The sequence below is a fragment of the Heterocephalus glaber genome, unplaced genomic scaffold (assembly GCF_053883595.1).
Source record: "Heterocephalus glaber isolate CG9 unplaced genomic scaffold, H.glaber_assembly_v1.0 deba00001472, whole genome shotgun sequence".
NCBI lineage: Eukaryota > Metazoa > Chordata > Mammalia > Rodentia > Bathyergidae > Heterocephalus > Heterocephalus glaber.
In genome coordinates, this window is record NW_028258315.1 from 84741372 (window position 1) to 84756335 (window position 14964).

Here is a 14964-nt window from a genome sequence, read left to right on the forward strand (position 1 = left end):
TTTTCAACATTTACTGTCATCATCATCAAATTTCTGCCATTCATGCTATATATTCACTGACTTCTCACTGTTTCTTATTCTTTTGCTATCTCATCCTCCAAGTTCAGGAAGAGATCTACTATTCATATTTATGATTGAAAAAAAAAAAACAAAACCCTTGAAATTAGTCCAGCTCACTAGAAGCACTAGACTGTCAACACTTTCCCTCTGGAGTCTCTTTACCCTCTCAGAGCCCCCACCCCTTTTTTTTTTAAGGGATTGTCTTCCTAAGTAGTTTAGGCTAGCCTTGAACTCACTATGTAGCCCAGGCTACCCTGATCTCCCAGCAGTCTTCCTGCCTCAGCCTCCTAAGTGCTGGGAGTACAGGCATGGGCCATTACACCCAGGCATCAGAGCTCAATTCTTTAGAGTAGGATATCAGCACCTGTAGTGATACAGTTATTTTGTATATTGACAGTTAATTTTTTTAAGTATAAAACCATTTCTCCCTCCACTTTATTACCATATTACTTTACAGTAGTCATATTATTATTCATTTATATATTCATCCACTCTCTTTACAATTTTAAAAAATGTTTCTGTTATTCCACCCAACAGCAGAATACACATTTTTCATAGCAGCACATGGAAATTTCTCCAAGATAGACTACATTCTAGCCAATAAAGCATGCTTAAGTAAATGCAAAAAAAATCACAATTATCCCATGTATAATATCAAATCATAAAGCAATAAAATTAGAATTCAGTGGCAAAAAAACCACAAATTGTGGAAACCCATGGAAATTAAACAGTACACTATTGAATAATCAGTGGGCCACAGAAGAAATTAAAGAAGAAATTAGAAAGTTCCCAGAATGAAAGGATAACGCTAGTACAAATACCAGAACCTATGGGACCCAGTGAAAGCTTTCCTAAGAGGGACGTTTATAGCTGTGAGTGCCCACATCAGAAAAACCCAGCAAACCTAAATAATGCACTTCAACATCCTATACAAACAAGAAGAATCCAAATGCAAAGCTAGTGCAGGAAGGAAATTTTAAATATCAAAGCATAAGTTAATGAAATTTAGAATTGTTATGGCTTATATCTAGATGTTCCCTCATACAGTCCTTGGAAAGGCTTTTCAGAGATAGCTGGCTCTAGGGTATGTGATGCTGGGATTAAGAGTGTGTGGTTACTAAATTAGTCTTCTGATTGGTTTGGCATAGTGGTTTGGCATAGTTCTGGTTGTGGGTAATGAAAAGGCCCACCCTAGATGTGGGTGGCACCACCCAAAGGGTAAGAAGTCCCGAAGGTGTAAAAGGGAGAGGCAAGGCAGCTGCTGCTGCTTCAGCTTCACTAGCTTGCTGCTTTGCTCCCTTCTGGCTGCTGTGAACTATTTCTTCTCTGTGATGCCCCTGTGCCCACCCTTCCTTGGAGCCAACCATGTATGAACTGAAACCTCTACAAACTGTAAGCTATAGTAAACCTTTCCTCCTTTAACTTTGTCAAGTATTTGTCTCAGCAATGAGAAAAGTAATTAAGACAATAATGAAACAATACAAAAAATTAATGTGTTCCAAAACCAGTTCTTTGAAAGAAAGAAAACAAAATACCCTTAGCCCATCATACTTTAAAAAAAAGGGAATACTCAGATCATTCCAATTTAAAATTAGAAATTTACAAGGTGAAATCACAATAGACACTTCCAGCATTTGTATTAACAAATACTTTGAAAACCTGTACTCCAGTAAGTTGGGAGAATCCAGATAAAATAGAATCCTAGATAAATAGATTACCAAAACTGAACCAAGAATATATAAAAATTCATAATATTTGAGTAGTAGGCAATGAAATTGAAGCAGTATACATTTATCCCTAATTCTACAGGACCTTCAGGGAAATATCTAACACCAGTGTTCCTCAAACTGTTTAATGAAATTATAAGGGAAGGAGTACTCTCAAAGTCATTCCTGGAGGCTAGCATTACCCTGATTCCAAAACTAGACAAGGACCCCATTGAAAAAGAGAACTGCAGGCCAATTCTCTTTAAACCACCGCCACCGTCATATTAGATGAGGAAAAGCTAACAGCTTTCCCTTTAAAATCAAGAACCAGACAGACAAGGATGTCAACTATCAGCATTCCTATTCAATATAGCACTGGAAACATTAGCCAGAGTAATCAGACAAGGGAAAAAAATAAAGGAGATATGTATAGGAAAAGAAGAAGTCAAATTATCATTATTTGCAGATGACATGATCCACTAAATAGAAGACTTAAATCTCACCAAAAGACTCCTACAGTTAATAATCATTTTGTAAGGCAGCAAGATACAACATTGTCAGGTAAAAGGCCGAAAACCAAGACCAGACCAGGCCACAACAAGCCTTTATTGTAGGGACAATCTGCCGGTCTGTCTCTGAACAAAAGAGAGACAAAAGCAATATGGCCAGAACAGGAAGTGCCTTTTACAGGAGTGGGGGTGGGGCTTGTAAGAGTTGAGGTGGGGTTGGGTGAGGTAGTGGCTAGGGACTGGAGGAGCCTGTGACGTCACTAGTTGCTAGAAGGAGGGCAAGTATTAGGTTACTCTTGGTGGGAGTAGGGGCATGTTGGAAAGAAGGTAGCTATTATATACAACAGCCACCCTAAATTAGAGGAAAATCTATCAAAAATCACACCAAAAAACAATAGTATTCCTCTACACCTATAATGAGCTCACTGAAAAATTACAAAAATAATAGCATTCACAGTAGCTTCAAGAAAAATTAAGTGAAAGACCTGTACAATGAAAACTATAGTGCTCTGAAAAAGGAAATTGAAGAAGACATCAGAGAAATTGAAGTCATCAAAGATGTTTGCAGTTCCTGAATAGGCAGAACCAATATTGTCAAACTGGCCAACTTTCAAAACTGACATACAGATAGAATGCAATCCTAGTCAACATACAAACAGCATTCCTCAGATAACGAATCAAAAATCTCAATGGAACCATAAGAGAACCAGAATAGCAAAAGCATTCCTGGGCAATAAGAGCAAAGTAAGTGTCATCATAATTCCAGATTTCAAATGTTACAACAAAGCTACAGTGATAAAAGCAGCATGGTCCTAGCACAATAAGAAAGGTGGGTTAGCTGAACAGGAGAATGCTGAAACAACCTAGGCATATTCATCCATCTGATCTTTGACACAGGATCCAAATGCTGGAGGAAAGATAGCCTCTTTAACAAGTGATGTTGTGAGGGGCTAGGGATTTAGCTCAGTGGTTCTGGCGTCTGCCTCGCAAGCGCAAGGTCCCAAGTTCGATCCCCGGTACCAAAAAAACAAAAAAAAACCCAAATGATGTTGTGAATACCAGCTATTAACATGCAGAAGATTTTTTTATGCATATGTTTCACTGTGTACTAAACTAATCAAAATGGATCAAAATTTAATTATTAAAACAAAATCATCCAGAGATGAAATAAGTAAAACTTTTGAAGTTTTGGGTATAGGCAAGAACTTTCTGAACAGAACCCCAGTTGCACAAGAAATAACATCAAGAAATAATTGGGATCATATCAAATTGAAGTTTCTGTACAGCAAAGGAAACAGCCAACAGAGTTAAGAGACAACCTATGGAATTTTTCCAGCCACTCCTCAGAGGACTAATATCTAGACTATATAAAGAACTCAAAAAATTAGACCCCCTCCCAAAAAGAACCAATCAAAAGATGGGCAAGTGAAATGAATAGACACTTCTCAGAAGAAGTACATGAAATAAGTACATGAAAAAATGTTCAACATCTCTGGTCATTAAAATAATGCAAATTAAAACAACATTGAACTTTTACTCCAAAAAAAAAATGGCTGACATCATAAATCAAGTAACAACAAATGTTGGCAAGGCTACAGAGAATAAGGAGCCTTCTACATTGTTGGTTGGAATGTAAACTAGTACACTCTGTGGAAATCAGGATGGAGTTTCCTCAAAAAATAAAAACTAGAAATTCCATTCGACTCTGAGTCCTCTTCTAAGTATCTGGTTGATAGAGTTAAGGTCATGATATTATGGTGATCCATACCTTCTTATAACATTGCAACTCATAATAGCCAAATCTTGGAAGCAGCCTCTATGTCTATCAACTGATGAACACATAAAGAAAATGTATTTATACCCAGTGAAGTATTATGGTACCTTAAAGATGGATAAACTTGAGTCATTTGTAGGAAAATGGATGCAAGCTTGAGACCAGAAAGTTGTGAAATAGATTATACACACAAGTTTTTATCACGATTGCTCTTATACGAGAAACCAATAAATATAAAGAGCAAAATAAATGATAGATAATAGCAGGGAGGCAGATCTTTTGCAAAAAGGAAAAGGACCAATAGTGGGAAGGGGAGGGAGTGGAGGAGAGAGGATGTAAAAAAGAATTAAGATGTGCTGTAGTCCTCCTCATGAATAAATGATCATGTACGGCAGACATGTACTAATAATTTCTTAAAACTCTTTATGAGTGCTAAGCACATAGTAGGCACTTAATATTTGTTTTATTTACTCTGTGTCAAAATTTAATGATGAAACACAATTCCATAGACCAAAAGGACAATTAATAGATTATCTTTGGCCTTTGTGTGCCTCTGTTGTTGCAGCTTTCATCAGTTTGAGATGTTATGCCTTAATTAGAACTGTAAGTAGCCATGAATAAATTTAAATGATTGTAAATTTCAGAGATGATGTTTCTAATTCATTTGCCTCAGTCTCCTTTTCTCTGGACCAACACTGTAATCAAGGTACAAGGTGTTATTCAAGATAACAAATAATTATCCTTCATTACATAAGCAGTATGTAACTTGACCTTAAAAGTGAGCTTCCCTCGTGAAGATGGCAGTGAAGCTAGCCACCAGCTGGCCTTGTGCTTGCACAATTCCTTGAGTTTGTGAGGTAGGCACAGTGCCACTGTTCTAAATCCCCAGCCCGTTTTATACTTCTCTATCTCAGCTGGAATCATAGATATATTCAGGCCATGGAAGTGCCTGGTTTCTTACAACTGATTGTCCTTTTTGGGTTTAAAATACATTTGAAATTTTTTATTCATAGACTACAAGCCATTTCTGAGAGGTACTTTTCTAATGTGCTTAGCTACTTGTTGTTTATGACATCTTCAAACATTAAACTGGATAAGAATAAAACTTGGACAGATGAAAGATGGATATATGTCTGAAGTTGTTTGGAAGTTGAAAATACTTAATATTATAGATGCTGCAAATGGGTTAAATTGAAAAACAAACAAGGTTTAAGTAAATATTTCTTTGTTCTTGAATGATCAAGAATTAAGCAAGAAGGGGCCGGGGATTTAGCTCAGTGGTTCCTGTGCCTCCCTTGCAAGCGCAAGGTCCCGAGTTCAATCCCCGGGACAGGAAAAAAAAAAAAAATACATGCCTAACAAAAGTGTGATGTCTCTAGTATATGAAAAACTCCCCTCTCTTGAATCAGTAATAACAGTAATAAGGCACCTAAAATAAAATGGCTTTATAATAATTATTTTTTGTTTTTTGTTTTGGTCGAACTCAGAGCCTTGTGCTTCCCAGGCAGGGGCTGTGCCACTGAGCTACATTCCTGGCCCTGGTTTTATAATCATTAACAATAATTATTATTTTTTTAATGTTATGTGTTGTGTATCCTTCATTTTTTTTTAATACTCATTATAATTCTTTAAAATAGAAGCTACCATCATTCTGTTTCACAGATAAGGGACCTAGGGCACTTGTTCATGCTGGCATAGGCAGTAAGTATCTAGTGAACTGTGTAGTTTCTAACTATATGGCTGGCCTTTTGATCTAAAAATTGTGACTTTCTCGGTTCCATGCTCTTAACTGCTGTCTTACACTGCTTAAAATCATCAAAGGACAGGAAAGGAAGAATGATCAGTGTTACTAACAATATAAATTCAAATTAAAATTTTTTTATTAATAAAGTGATGAGAAAAAATTTTTCTGGAGTAGTGCTGGAAACACTTAGCCACAGCTCCCTATGGGCAGAAGGCTTTCTGTGCCTGGGGATCAGTGCTGCAGGATAGAAGTCCTCCTGGTGGCAGTAGGGAATGTGCCATTGTCTTTGATCACTTTTCTGGAACTCGGGGAAAGATGCATCTTGCCCTGTGGTCAGGCTTTGGTTTATAGTTGGTTACATTCATGACTGTAAGCACAGTATGCAAAATTGTCCTTTCTCCAAATGAGAGGGATCTGGCCTGTGACAACTGCATGTATATAGGAAAATGACTGATGGTTTTATTGACTTTCTTTTTAGGAAAGTTTCTAAAAAAAATTGTATATAGGTTTTCAGCTTTGGAAATATATTTTAAATTATAAGTTAATTTTATTGTGCCATCATAGAATTTGAGAGTAATTTCATGAAGCTGATTTCAGTAGCCTCAACTATTGACAAATGATTCAGAATGTTTAGTTTGGTACAAGATGCTGGGAATATAGGTCTGATTTTCCTTTATTTAGACTCAGTAAATGGTTTGGGACAATTAATTTCCAATTGTTTCCCAGTAGAGCAGATTTACTTGTATATTAATGAGGCACAGGTGTTAGGCCCCTGGTGTCTGCATGCCTGGGAGGCATATTTCAGTTGTTTATCTACTCAGCCATAGGTACTGCAAGGTATACAGGCTTGCATTTAACAGTTTTTACAGTGAGGTCTTTTGTTTTTTTTATGTTTTCTTCATAGTTGCCCACACCTGTTAAAATTTTAAAACTGATCATGTGTAAAGAAGTTGTAGCAATTTCAGTAGTAAATAGCACCAACAATTGAAAGTTGTCTTCTATTGTACGTAAATACTCAGCCTACCATTAAAAAGAAATGTTTTTATTCAAATATATTTCTAGTGAGAAGCCAGTATAATCAACAGCATACTTTTTTGTTTTATATTTTTGGAGCAGGTTTATCTTTGTCAGTGTCCATATCAGTCATATATTTTTAATATTCATCTTTTTCTTATTTATTCATTGAACTGCAATACCAGCATTTTAAAGGAAATGGAATAGCCTCCATACACATTATGAATTTCAGTAGCTGGCATAATTATAGCTATCTACATATTCATTAAATCTACAGAAGAAGTGTCCAAAAGACAGCCATGCATTTAGAAACAGAGAACAACTAAATATATACATTTTAAAAGTTACATTTCTTAGATTTATTTAAAAATAATTTCTATGGCACTGTTATCCAAGCAGAAGAATTTTTACAAAAGGATTCCCATGCTTTGATTTCTTTCAAATAGGAAAGAATGGGAAGAACTATTTGTAAACAACAATTACTTGGCAACAATAAGGCAGAAGGGGATTAATGGGCAGCTGAGAAGCAGCAGGTTCCGCAGCATTTGCTGGAAGGTAAGAGAAAAATGTTTATTTACAGTTTGTGGTTGCAATATATCAACACATTACCTGATGCCCTGGAAGATTACCCATGCAGTTGGTGTGGGGTTAGGGGTGGGGGTATCATAGAATTTTCCAAAAGGCTTTGATCCCAATTTTTTCATAAGACATTAACTAATAAGGTTGAACCACCTTGGTCTTGAATAACTGGTGTAAAAGAATCATTGGAAATAACTATCTTGTCATCTCTTTTTGATGGCACAAATCTCAGAGCAACACCATTATATTACCTAGAAGCTTTTACAGAAATTCTTTAAGCTGGGCAGAAGTAGGGGTGGTAGAAAACTTTCAGATTCCTATTATGTCAAATGTTTTCATTTAGTCATCTTCCATTTTTCCTTCATAAAAATAAATGCAAAAGATTTTTATGTTTCGTTTGCTAGAAACACAAAATGAAGGACAATAAGAAGGAGAAGAGGAAGGAAATTGGGTCAGTTTCCTTCTGAGGGAAAGGGTCATTGCTTGCCAAAACTAGGAATAATAATCTACAGTTATCTTTTTAATTGCTTTGAAAAATTGTCCCATTTTGGTCTCCAAAAATGAATTAATTTAGGTTTAGTCTTATTTTTAAAATGACTTCTATCAAAAGTTTTAAGGGTTATCTGCATAAATTGAGCATACGGAGTCTGTGCAAATCAAGACAGCAAGAAATGCATGATATATTAGACAGTTGTAGATTTAATAATTTAGAATTGATAATTAAAATACATTTTTCTTCTGTTAGATGCAAGCAGTAAAGGCAGGAAACCTGCTGCTAGAGTATTTGTATACAAATATTTGTGCCGCACCCCCATTCCCTGTTGTTTAACTTTTAGTATCCTCCATTTCCTAAAAATAAACCTAAATCCAAATTTATTTTCATGTTGTAGTAAGCTAAATTAAATCAAATTTGTCTTTTTAAGAATAGTTATTTTCATAAGCTGATTGCTAGTTGTAAATTACATTTCTGCTGTACAAAGAATGACTATTTCATAGGCTGTGTCTTCAGTACTCAAAGTGTTTTTCTCTATCCTTTAACTGCTTATTTTAAGAAAAATCTTAAACCTAGAAATTACTAATCAGACCTTATGCTCTTTAATAACTCTCTATCACTCCCAGTAAGATTAGAAAGCACAATGGAAATTTTACTTGAACCTCAAAGAGAATTTTTCTTCATTTTTAACACTAATCTGGAAGCGACCTTGATTTTGTTCTGGGATGTAGCTTTTGAGATCTTGGCCTTGGCCTTTGGTTGGTTAGTATTTGAATTTTCTAATTGTATGTTTCTTAATTATTCCCAAATATAAATTACTGGGAATTGAAATTAAAATGATGCTATACATATGAAATTTCATGAAAAACATATCTTTCGATTTTTTTGGAGATTCTACAATTTTTACAAAAATTTTATCTTTTTTTGCCTTGACAGCTGTTTCTTTGTGTTCTTCCTCAAGATAAAAGTCAGTGGATAAGTAAAATTAAAGAATTAAGATCATGGTATAGCAACATTAAAGAGATAGTAAGTAAATAATAAATGTAATTAATGAACTATTTTATTATGTATACAGATAAGTAGCCTCTGATCTTGTATGTATGTGTTTTATTTCTTTACCAGCGTATCACAAACCCCAGGAAGGTCGTTGGCCAGCATGATTTGATGATCAACAATCCCCTTTCACAGGATGAAGGGGTAGAGTTTGTCTTTAATTTATTTATTTATGTTTTTGGGTACTGGGGATTGAACTCAGAATCTTACACTTGCAAGGCAGGCGTGGTGCCACTGAGCTAAATCCCTGGCCTTGTCTTTATTTTTATCTCAACCTCTTTTACCTATAAGATTATGCTTATGTGACTGATTCAAAATAAGTACGGAAAAAAATATATTTCATGCCAAGTATTTTCTATATTCCATATATACTACCTAAAACCTGATAGCAATATTTTTGTGGTGTACTTGTGTATTGTGTTATAGGAAGTTTATAATTTATTTCTCTAGAATGGCACTATAGAGAAATCTCAGTGGTGTGTAAGAACTAAGAGTAAGATAGAAGAGCATACTTAGGAGGACTGCACTGTCTTAATCCATTTACAGTAGGAATTGGGGCAGCTAAAGAAAACCTGTACATGAGAAGAGAAGAGAGAATGGTATTCCACTTAGCAGAACCATCTCTCAGGAAGGAAGAAGTACATATCTGTGGTATGTGAAGAAGTTTTTAAAGAGGTCAGGAAAAAGGTCAGGGCTACCTCTACTCATATTCCAGTGAAGACCAGGAATAATTATTACTTTAGATATTTTTAATAATTTATGGGTTAGGGATAGAACTCAGGGCTAAAACCCCAGCCTAGCACATGTGAGGCCCTGGGGTCAAACCCAATGTTGAAAGCAGGGATGTGTGTGTTAATTAAGAGAGATTGAGTAAATTTTGTATAACTTTAATTGTTGCTACTCTAATTCCTATTTAGCTGAGAAAAGAAAAACACTTTTCCTATTTTTCCATATTTTCCATATTTTTTCCTGGTATAATTAGCATAATATAGTCTTTGGTATAGCAATCTAAAATATTAAGTAATTTTTAAAACTTTACCTAAGATCACATTTCAAAACCTACATAAAAGCCTTTTATATTATAAAAACAAGCTTTAAAGAAAACGATGGATATCTGTTTTAATACATTGGAAATTCAAATATGGTTCAACCTGTGACTTAGCCCATGGGTTCTATTCTAATCCAGGCACCTTTGTGTTTATAGGAGTAGGAACATGTATTCAGCAGTGAAAAGGGTCATTCACTTTATGGAGATAATCGAAATTTTAAAAATACATACAGTAATATCAAATTGGAAGTATTGATGTTAGAATAAAGATGTGCTTTTGAGATTAAACTAGATTTTAATAAGAATTATCCCAATCTCAGATTTCCTGTCTGAGAACTCTGAACTGAGAGTATAAAAGAGCATAAATTTAATCACTTAAATTATTAAATTGAACTCATAAAAGTCAAGCAAAGATGTGAAATTATTTTAATTAGGTTGTTCGTATTTCAGAGTCTTTGGAACAAATTTTTCCAAGATAAAGAACTTCGATCAATGATTGAACAAGATGTCAAAAGAACGTAAGTAGAACTTTTTACTTTCAGTAATTCAAATTGTTGTTACTTCTTTGTAATTTTAGCAAAATATAAAATCTATAGAGGAGCCTTAATTGACTATCATATTCTACTTGTATCAATAGCAGTGTTTTGACCAAACTTTGATAATAAGGACTATACTCCATTCTGAAACTATAGGATGCTGTGTTCCTTTTTTTCAAAATAAATTATCTTTATAATATTTAGGATATTAAATACATTTAATCTGTTTTTCATTTTTCAGCAATTATTTGAAGCCATATGAATCTCATCAGGCTGTTGTATAATCATTACTTACCTCTTACTTTATTTATTTTAATCCCTTTCTAGCCAAATTACTTTTAAAATGACAATAATTATTTTCATCTTTCTCATTTCTCTTTCATTTGGAGCTATTCAGGTTTGCAGGTTCTCTCTAAAGCTATTCAGTTTTTACCATGTGAGAGACCAATTTCTTATTTGTTGCACAGTTAATGTCTATGGCTTATATATGTTGGACCTCATCTTTTCTAGTCATATGGTGGGAAGTACATAGAATTGATGTCAGAGACCCCAGAATGTATTCTAGCTAATTATGCTGTAGTCATGGAAAGATTATTTTCCACATCTTTCTCCTTAATTTCTTTTTCTTTAAAATGGGAATAAACTTAGTAAGACTTCACAGGATTTTTATAGATTGAGTACAAGTTGAGTATGCCTTATTTGAAATGCTTAGGACTAGAAGCATTTCAGATTTCTAATTTTTGTTTTCTTTTTTCAAATTTTGGAATATTTGCATAGAGTTTACCAGTTCATCATTTCTGATCCAAGCATTCAACATCCAGAATACTCCATAATTAGAAACTTTTGGAGCATCATATAAATGCTCAAAAGTTTGGACTTTGGTTTTGTATTAAAAATCCTCAGTCAGTATGTGTAGTAATAGCAGTAATTAGGTGTTGAAACTATAAAGCATTACATAATGTTAATATAATCATTATATTTGGATGAGCTGGCTATCTACACAGATATGAGTATTCTAGTGGCATCCTCCAAGACCTTGCAGCTTTACCTGCGTGCTCCATTGCTAGTTCAACTCCTGTCAACCCTTTTACAATGTTGAGGCCTCTGGCTTTCTGACATTTATCTTTTTCCATGTCCCAGTCACTGAATAATCAGATGATATAGACTACTATTGAGTTACACTACATATCTACCAGATGAAAGTTGCTATTTTAAAGTAAAAATAATTCAGAAACTGTTGTGTGTTCAGAGCTCAACAAACCTCTAGCTAACTGTAGCATATAGGCTGGGAGGTATGAGGTAATTTTGGTTATCTTGCATAACCCATTAATTCAGGAATAACCCATTTTTATAGAGAAGCTACTCAAAGATGTCAGGTGACAGTGCTTGATCTCTCTAGTATCTGATTTCAGGAAGTAGAGTACCACTGTGGTGCACACAATAAATATTTGAATAAAACAAAGAATTTACTCGCTAGTGGCAATGAAACAGCCCTTATAGAAACAAAATATATGGTGTATATAGCTAACCAAACTGTAAAGTTTCCTCTTTTAAAAATTGACAGTTTCAGATTGATGTGTCTAATAAGATCGATTATAATCCATCTCTCCATAGTTGTTAAATGGAAAAGCTGTAGAGTCACACTCTCAGAGGCCATAGGACCAGATTGTTTAAAAGAAATAGAAAAAAAGAGGGAAGAAATAAACTGACAGCAAACCCAAATAGAAGCTTCTTTATCATTTTGTTTACTTAGTTCAAACATTTCTACTTCACTGTGTAATAAAGTTATTTCTTGAAAGTTGTACTCTTTTAATTATTTCATTTTATATTTTCTAGGTAGTTGTAAAAATACAAGATGCATATAGTCCTAATTTTTTCTTAAAGTTTATTTCCCACTAATATGTTTTAATTAAATTGCAACCCTAAGATTCAGTGACAGCAACGAGGAGAACCTATCATTCATAGTATGGATGGGGAAGGTTACATTTTTATTTCCCTTGAAGAATTTCCTGTGACCCTGTCTTGGTTTAGAAGGAGTTTACATGTCTTCTCTTGTCTAAATTCTGTGGCACAGAATGTAGCCTGTAAGATAAAGCAGTTAGTTGTATTTTAAAGCCACCAAATTGCTTAATCACAAAAGCTGAATAGCTTGAATAATTTTACTGCTTTGCATCTCTTTAAGGCATTATGTGATCTAAAAATCTGTTTTTTAATTCAGTCTTTGAAGCAACTGATAATAAAACAAGAATACAACTCAGAGAAATGTACACAATGTTACTTGTTCATTAACATCTCTGATAAGAACTTTGGTTTTTAAAACATGTTTATTGTTTTTAAAACTACTGTATTCCAGCCTTGACTTTTGTATTGAGGAGATTAGAGCGGCAAATAACACAGGCAGGGTTCAGCCATCACAGCATGTATATTTTCATCTGGTGAGAAAGAGCGAGACAACAAGCATGTGTAGATAAAGAACAATTATTGGGGTGAAAATTACTCTGAAGAATAAGATAGAGGTAGAATAGCTAGAGAGATAGCTACTTTGGGAAGAGTGATTAGAGAAGACATCAGAGAAAATGGCATTTGATCAGAGATATGGAAAAATTTTTGAAAGCCAGTCAAGTGAAGATCTAGGGGAATAAAATTCCAGGCAGAGGGAACAGCCAGTACAAACTCCCTCAGTGAAAATGAACTCTGTTGAGAGGAACCAAATAAAGGTGGAGGGATCCAAAACCAAGTGATTTAAAGACAAAAATCTGAGAAGAGTGCAAAGCCAAACCATCTTTTGTACTGTCTTAGTTATTTTTCTCTCATTGCTGAGGCTACTTAGGGCAGGTAGCATTCATACTGTTAATCCTAGTCCCCTTGAGCCTAGCGTTGCACTGTGAATCAATTCCAGCATCACACACTCTAGATCCACCCACCTCTAACAAAGCCCCGCCTATGACTGCATGAATCTTTGGAGGGACATCTAGACACAAGCCATAACATGGACCATAGTAAGAAATTTGGATCTTATTTCAGTTGCGATGGGAAGCTGTTGGAGGATATAGAGTCAGAGGCATGATGTCTAAAAAGATACTTCTGGCTGCTATGTAGTAGGGTGAACTTGGATGTAAGGATAGAAGCTAGATAGCAGCTAGGAATCTAATCAGTATTCCAAGTTAAGTAATGTAAATGTCTTAGACTACAGGTATAGTATTAAAAGGAATTAAGAGTAGAGTAAATACAAATTAGGGTGTCATTATATGTAATTTTCTCACATTCATCAGTTCTGTTCCAGTTTTATTGCTCTTTGCATTACTTTTTGCCCCTTCACTTAGCCAAAAGGCTGAGAAGTGATTAACTTTTTGCCTCTTACCTGCAACCTCTTACATAGGATCTAGTATCATTCCACATCCATTCCGTTCCATGTATTACTGCCGCCCAAATACTCTTCTCAATGCAGATTTATAGTCTTGCTATTTGCATAATCCAAAACCTGCAGTTCTCTATGGCCTACATAGAGAATGATTGTACCCAGCTTCCCTAACCCACAACCAGTTCAGTTTTAGATCTGTGCTTCTGGCATTGTTTCAAGAGTAAGTTCTGTGGTTTCCATTTTCCATGCTTTGCAATTTTCAATGTTCTCTTCTGTTGGATCCCTGCTTTCTTCCAGTGCTCCCTGTTGGATTCCTCAAAAACTTTAAGGCCTGAGTTTGTCATCACTGTGTCCATGGTGCATTTTCAAGTCTATATAATTTTAAGGCCAAGGATTTAGCTCAATGGCAACACTCCTGCCTCGCAAGCGGAAGGTCCTGAGTTCAGTCCCTGGTACCAAAAAATAAATTATAAGTAATTTGTGCTTATTTTATACTTATTTTCTTAAAACTTTTTGATGACATTATTTAATTTGGTTTGGCCTGTATTAGGTACATCTGCTAATACTTTCAGTACATTTATATTAATCCATTGAGGGTCCCAGGCACTGATTATACCAAGATAAAAATATGACATATATCCTTACAATTTAAGGATAACTACTGTCATAATAGCAACAATATATATAAAAACTCTATTGTTAGCCCAGGTCTTATCTTTCCAGCTAATGATAAGCCCCTGTGACACATGGGGCCTAGTCTTCTTTGAGTCTCATTGGACTTTGCCAAGTTGATGCTTTAATAAATCATCACTACTTATGAATCATATCACTGACAATCAGTGTTCTTAATTTCAGTTATATTCTATAACATCTTTTCAGTCTTCAGAGACATAAGCATACTTGTAAAAATACTCCTGTGACCAACCTTATACTGTAAGTTTAAACAAAATAATTTGATCTTATAAGCTATGTTTTTTGTCATTATTGAATTTATTTGATTGAATATGTCACTATATTAAGTATACTCTTCCTCTTCCAATAATTTGAAAAGTATTTTTTGGCTCAAAGTGTTTTGTATTCATTTACT

At 34.7% G+C, this 14964-nt stretch overlaps 1 protein-coding gene across 14 annotated transcripts in view; it reads left to right on the forward strand.

The window, feature by feature from the left end:
• Tbc1d5 (TBC1 domain family member 5) overlaps positions 1-14964 on the forward strand; it is a 630984-nt gene that overhangs the window by 355457 nt on the left and 260563 nt on the right. For 11 of the 14 annotated variants that reach the window (XM_087181487.1, XM_087181488.1, XM_087181481.1 and 8 more), the window contains 4 exons: positions 7254-7362; positions 8816-8905; positions 9002-9076; positions 10431-10498. In XM_087181487.1, the coding sequence (XP_087037613.1) occupies positions 9044-9076; positions 10431-10498 (101 nt within the window). In that variant the 5' untranslated portion in view covers positions 7254-7362; positions 8816-8905; positions 9002-9043. The remainder of the gene's footprint in view (positions 1-7253; positions 7363-8815; positions 8906-9001; positions 9077-10430; positions 10499-14964) is intronic. The other 3 variants (XM_087181491.1, XM_087181485.1, XM_087181490.1) reach the window with 1 other exon arrangement.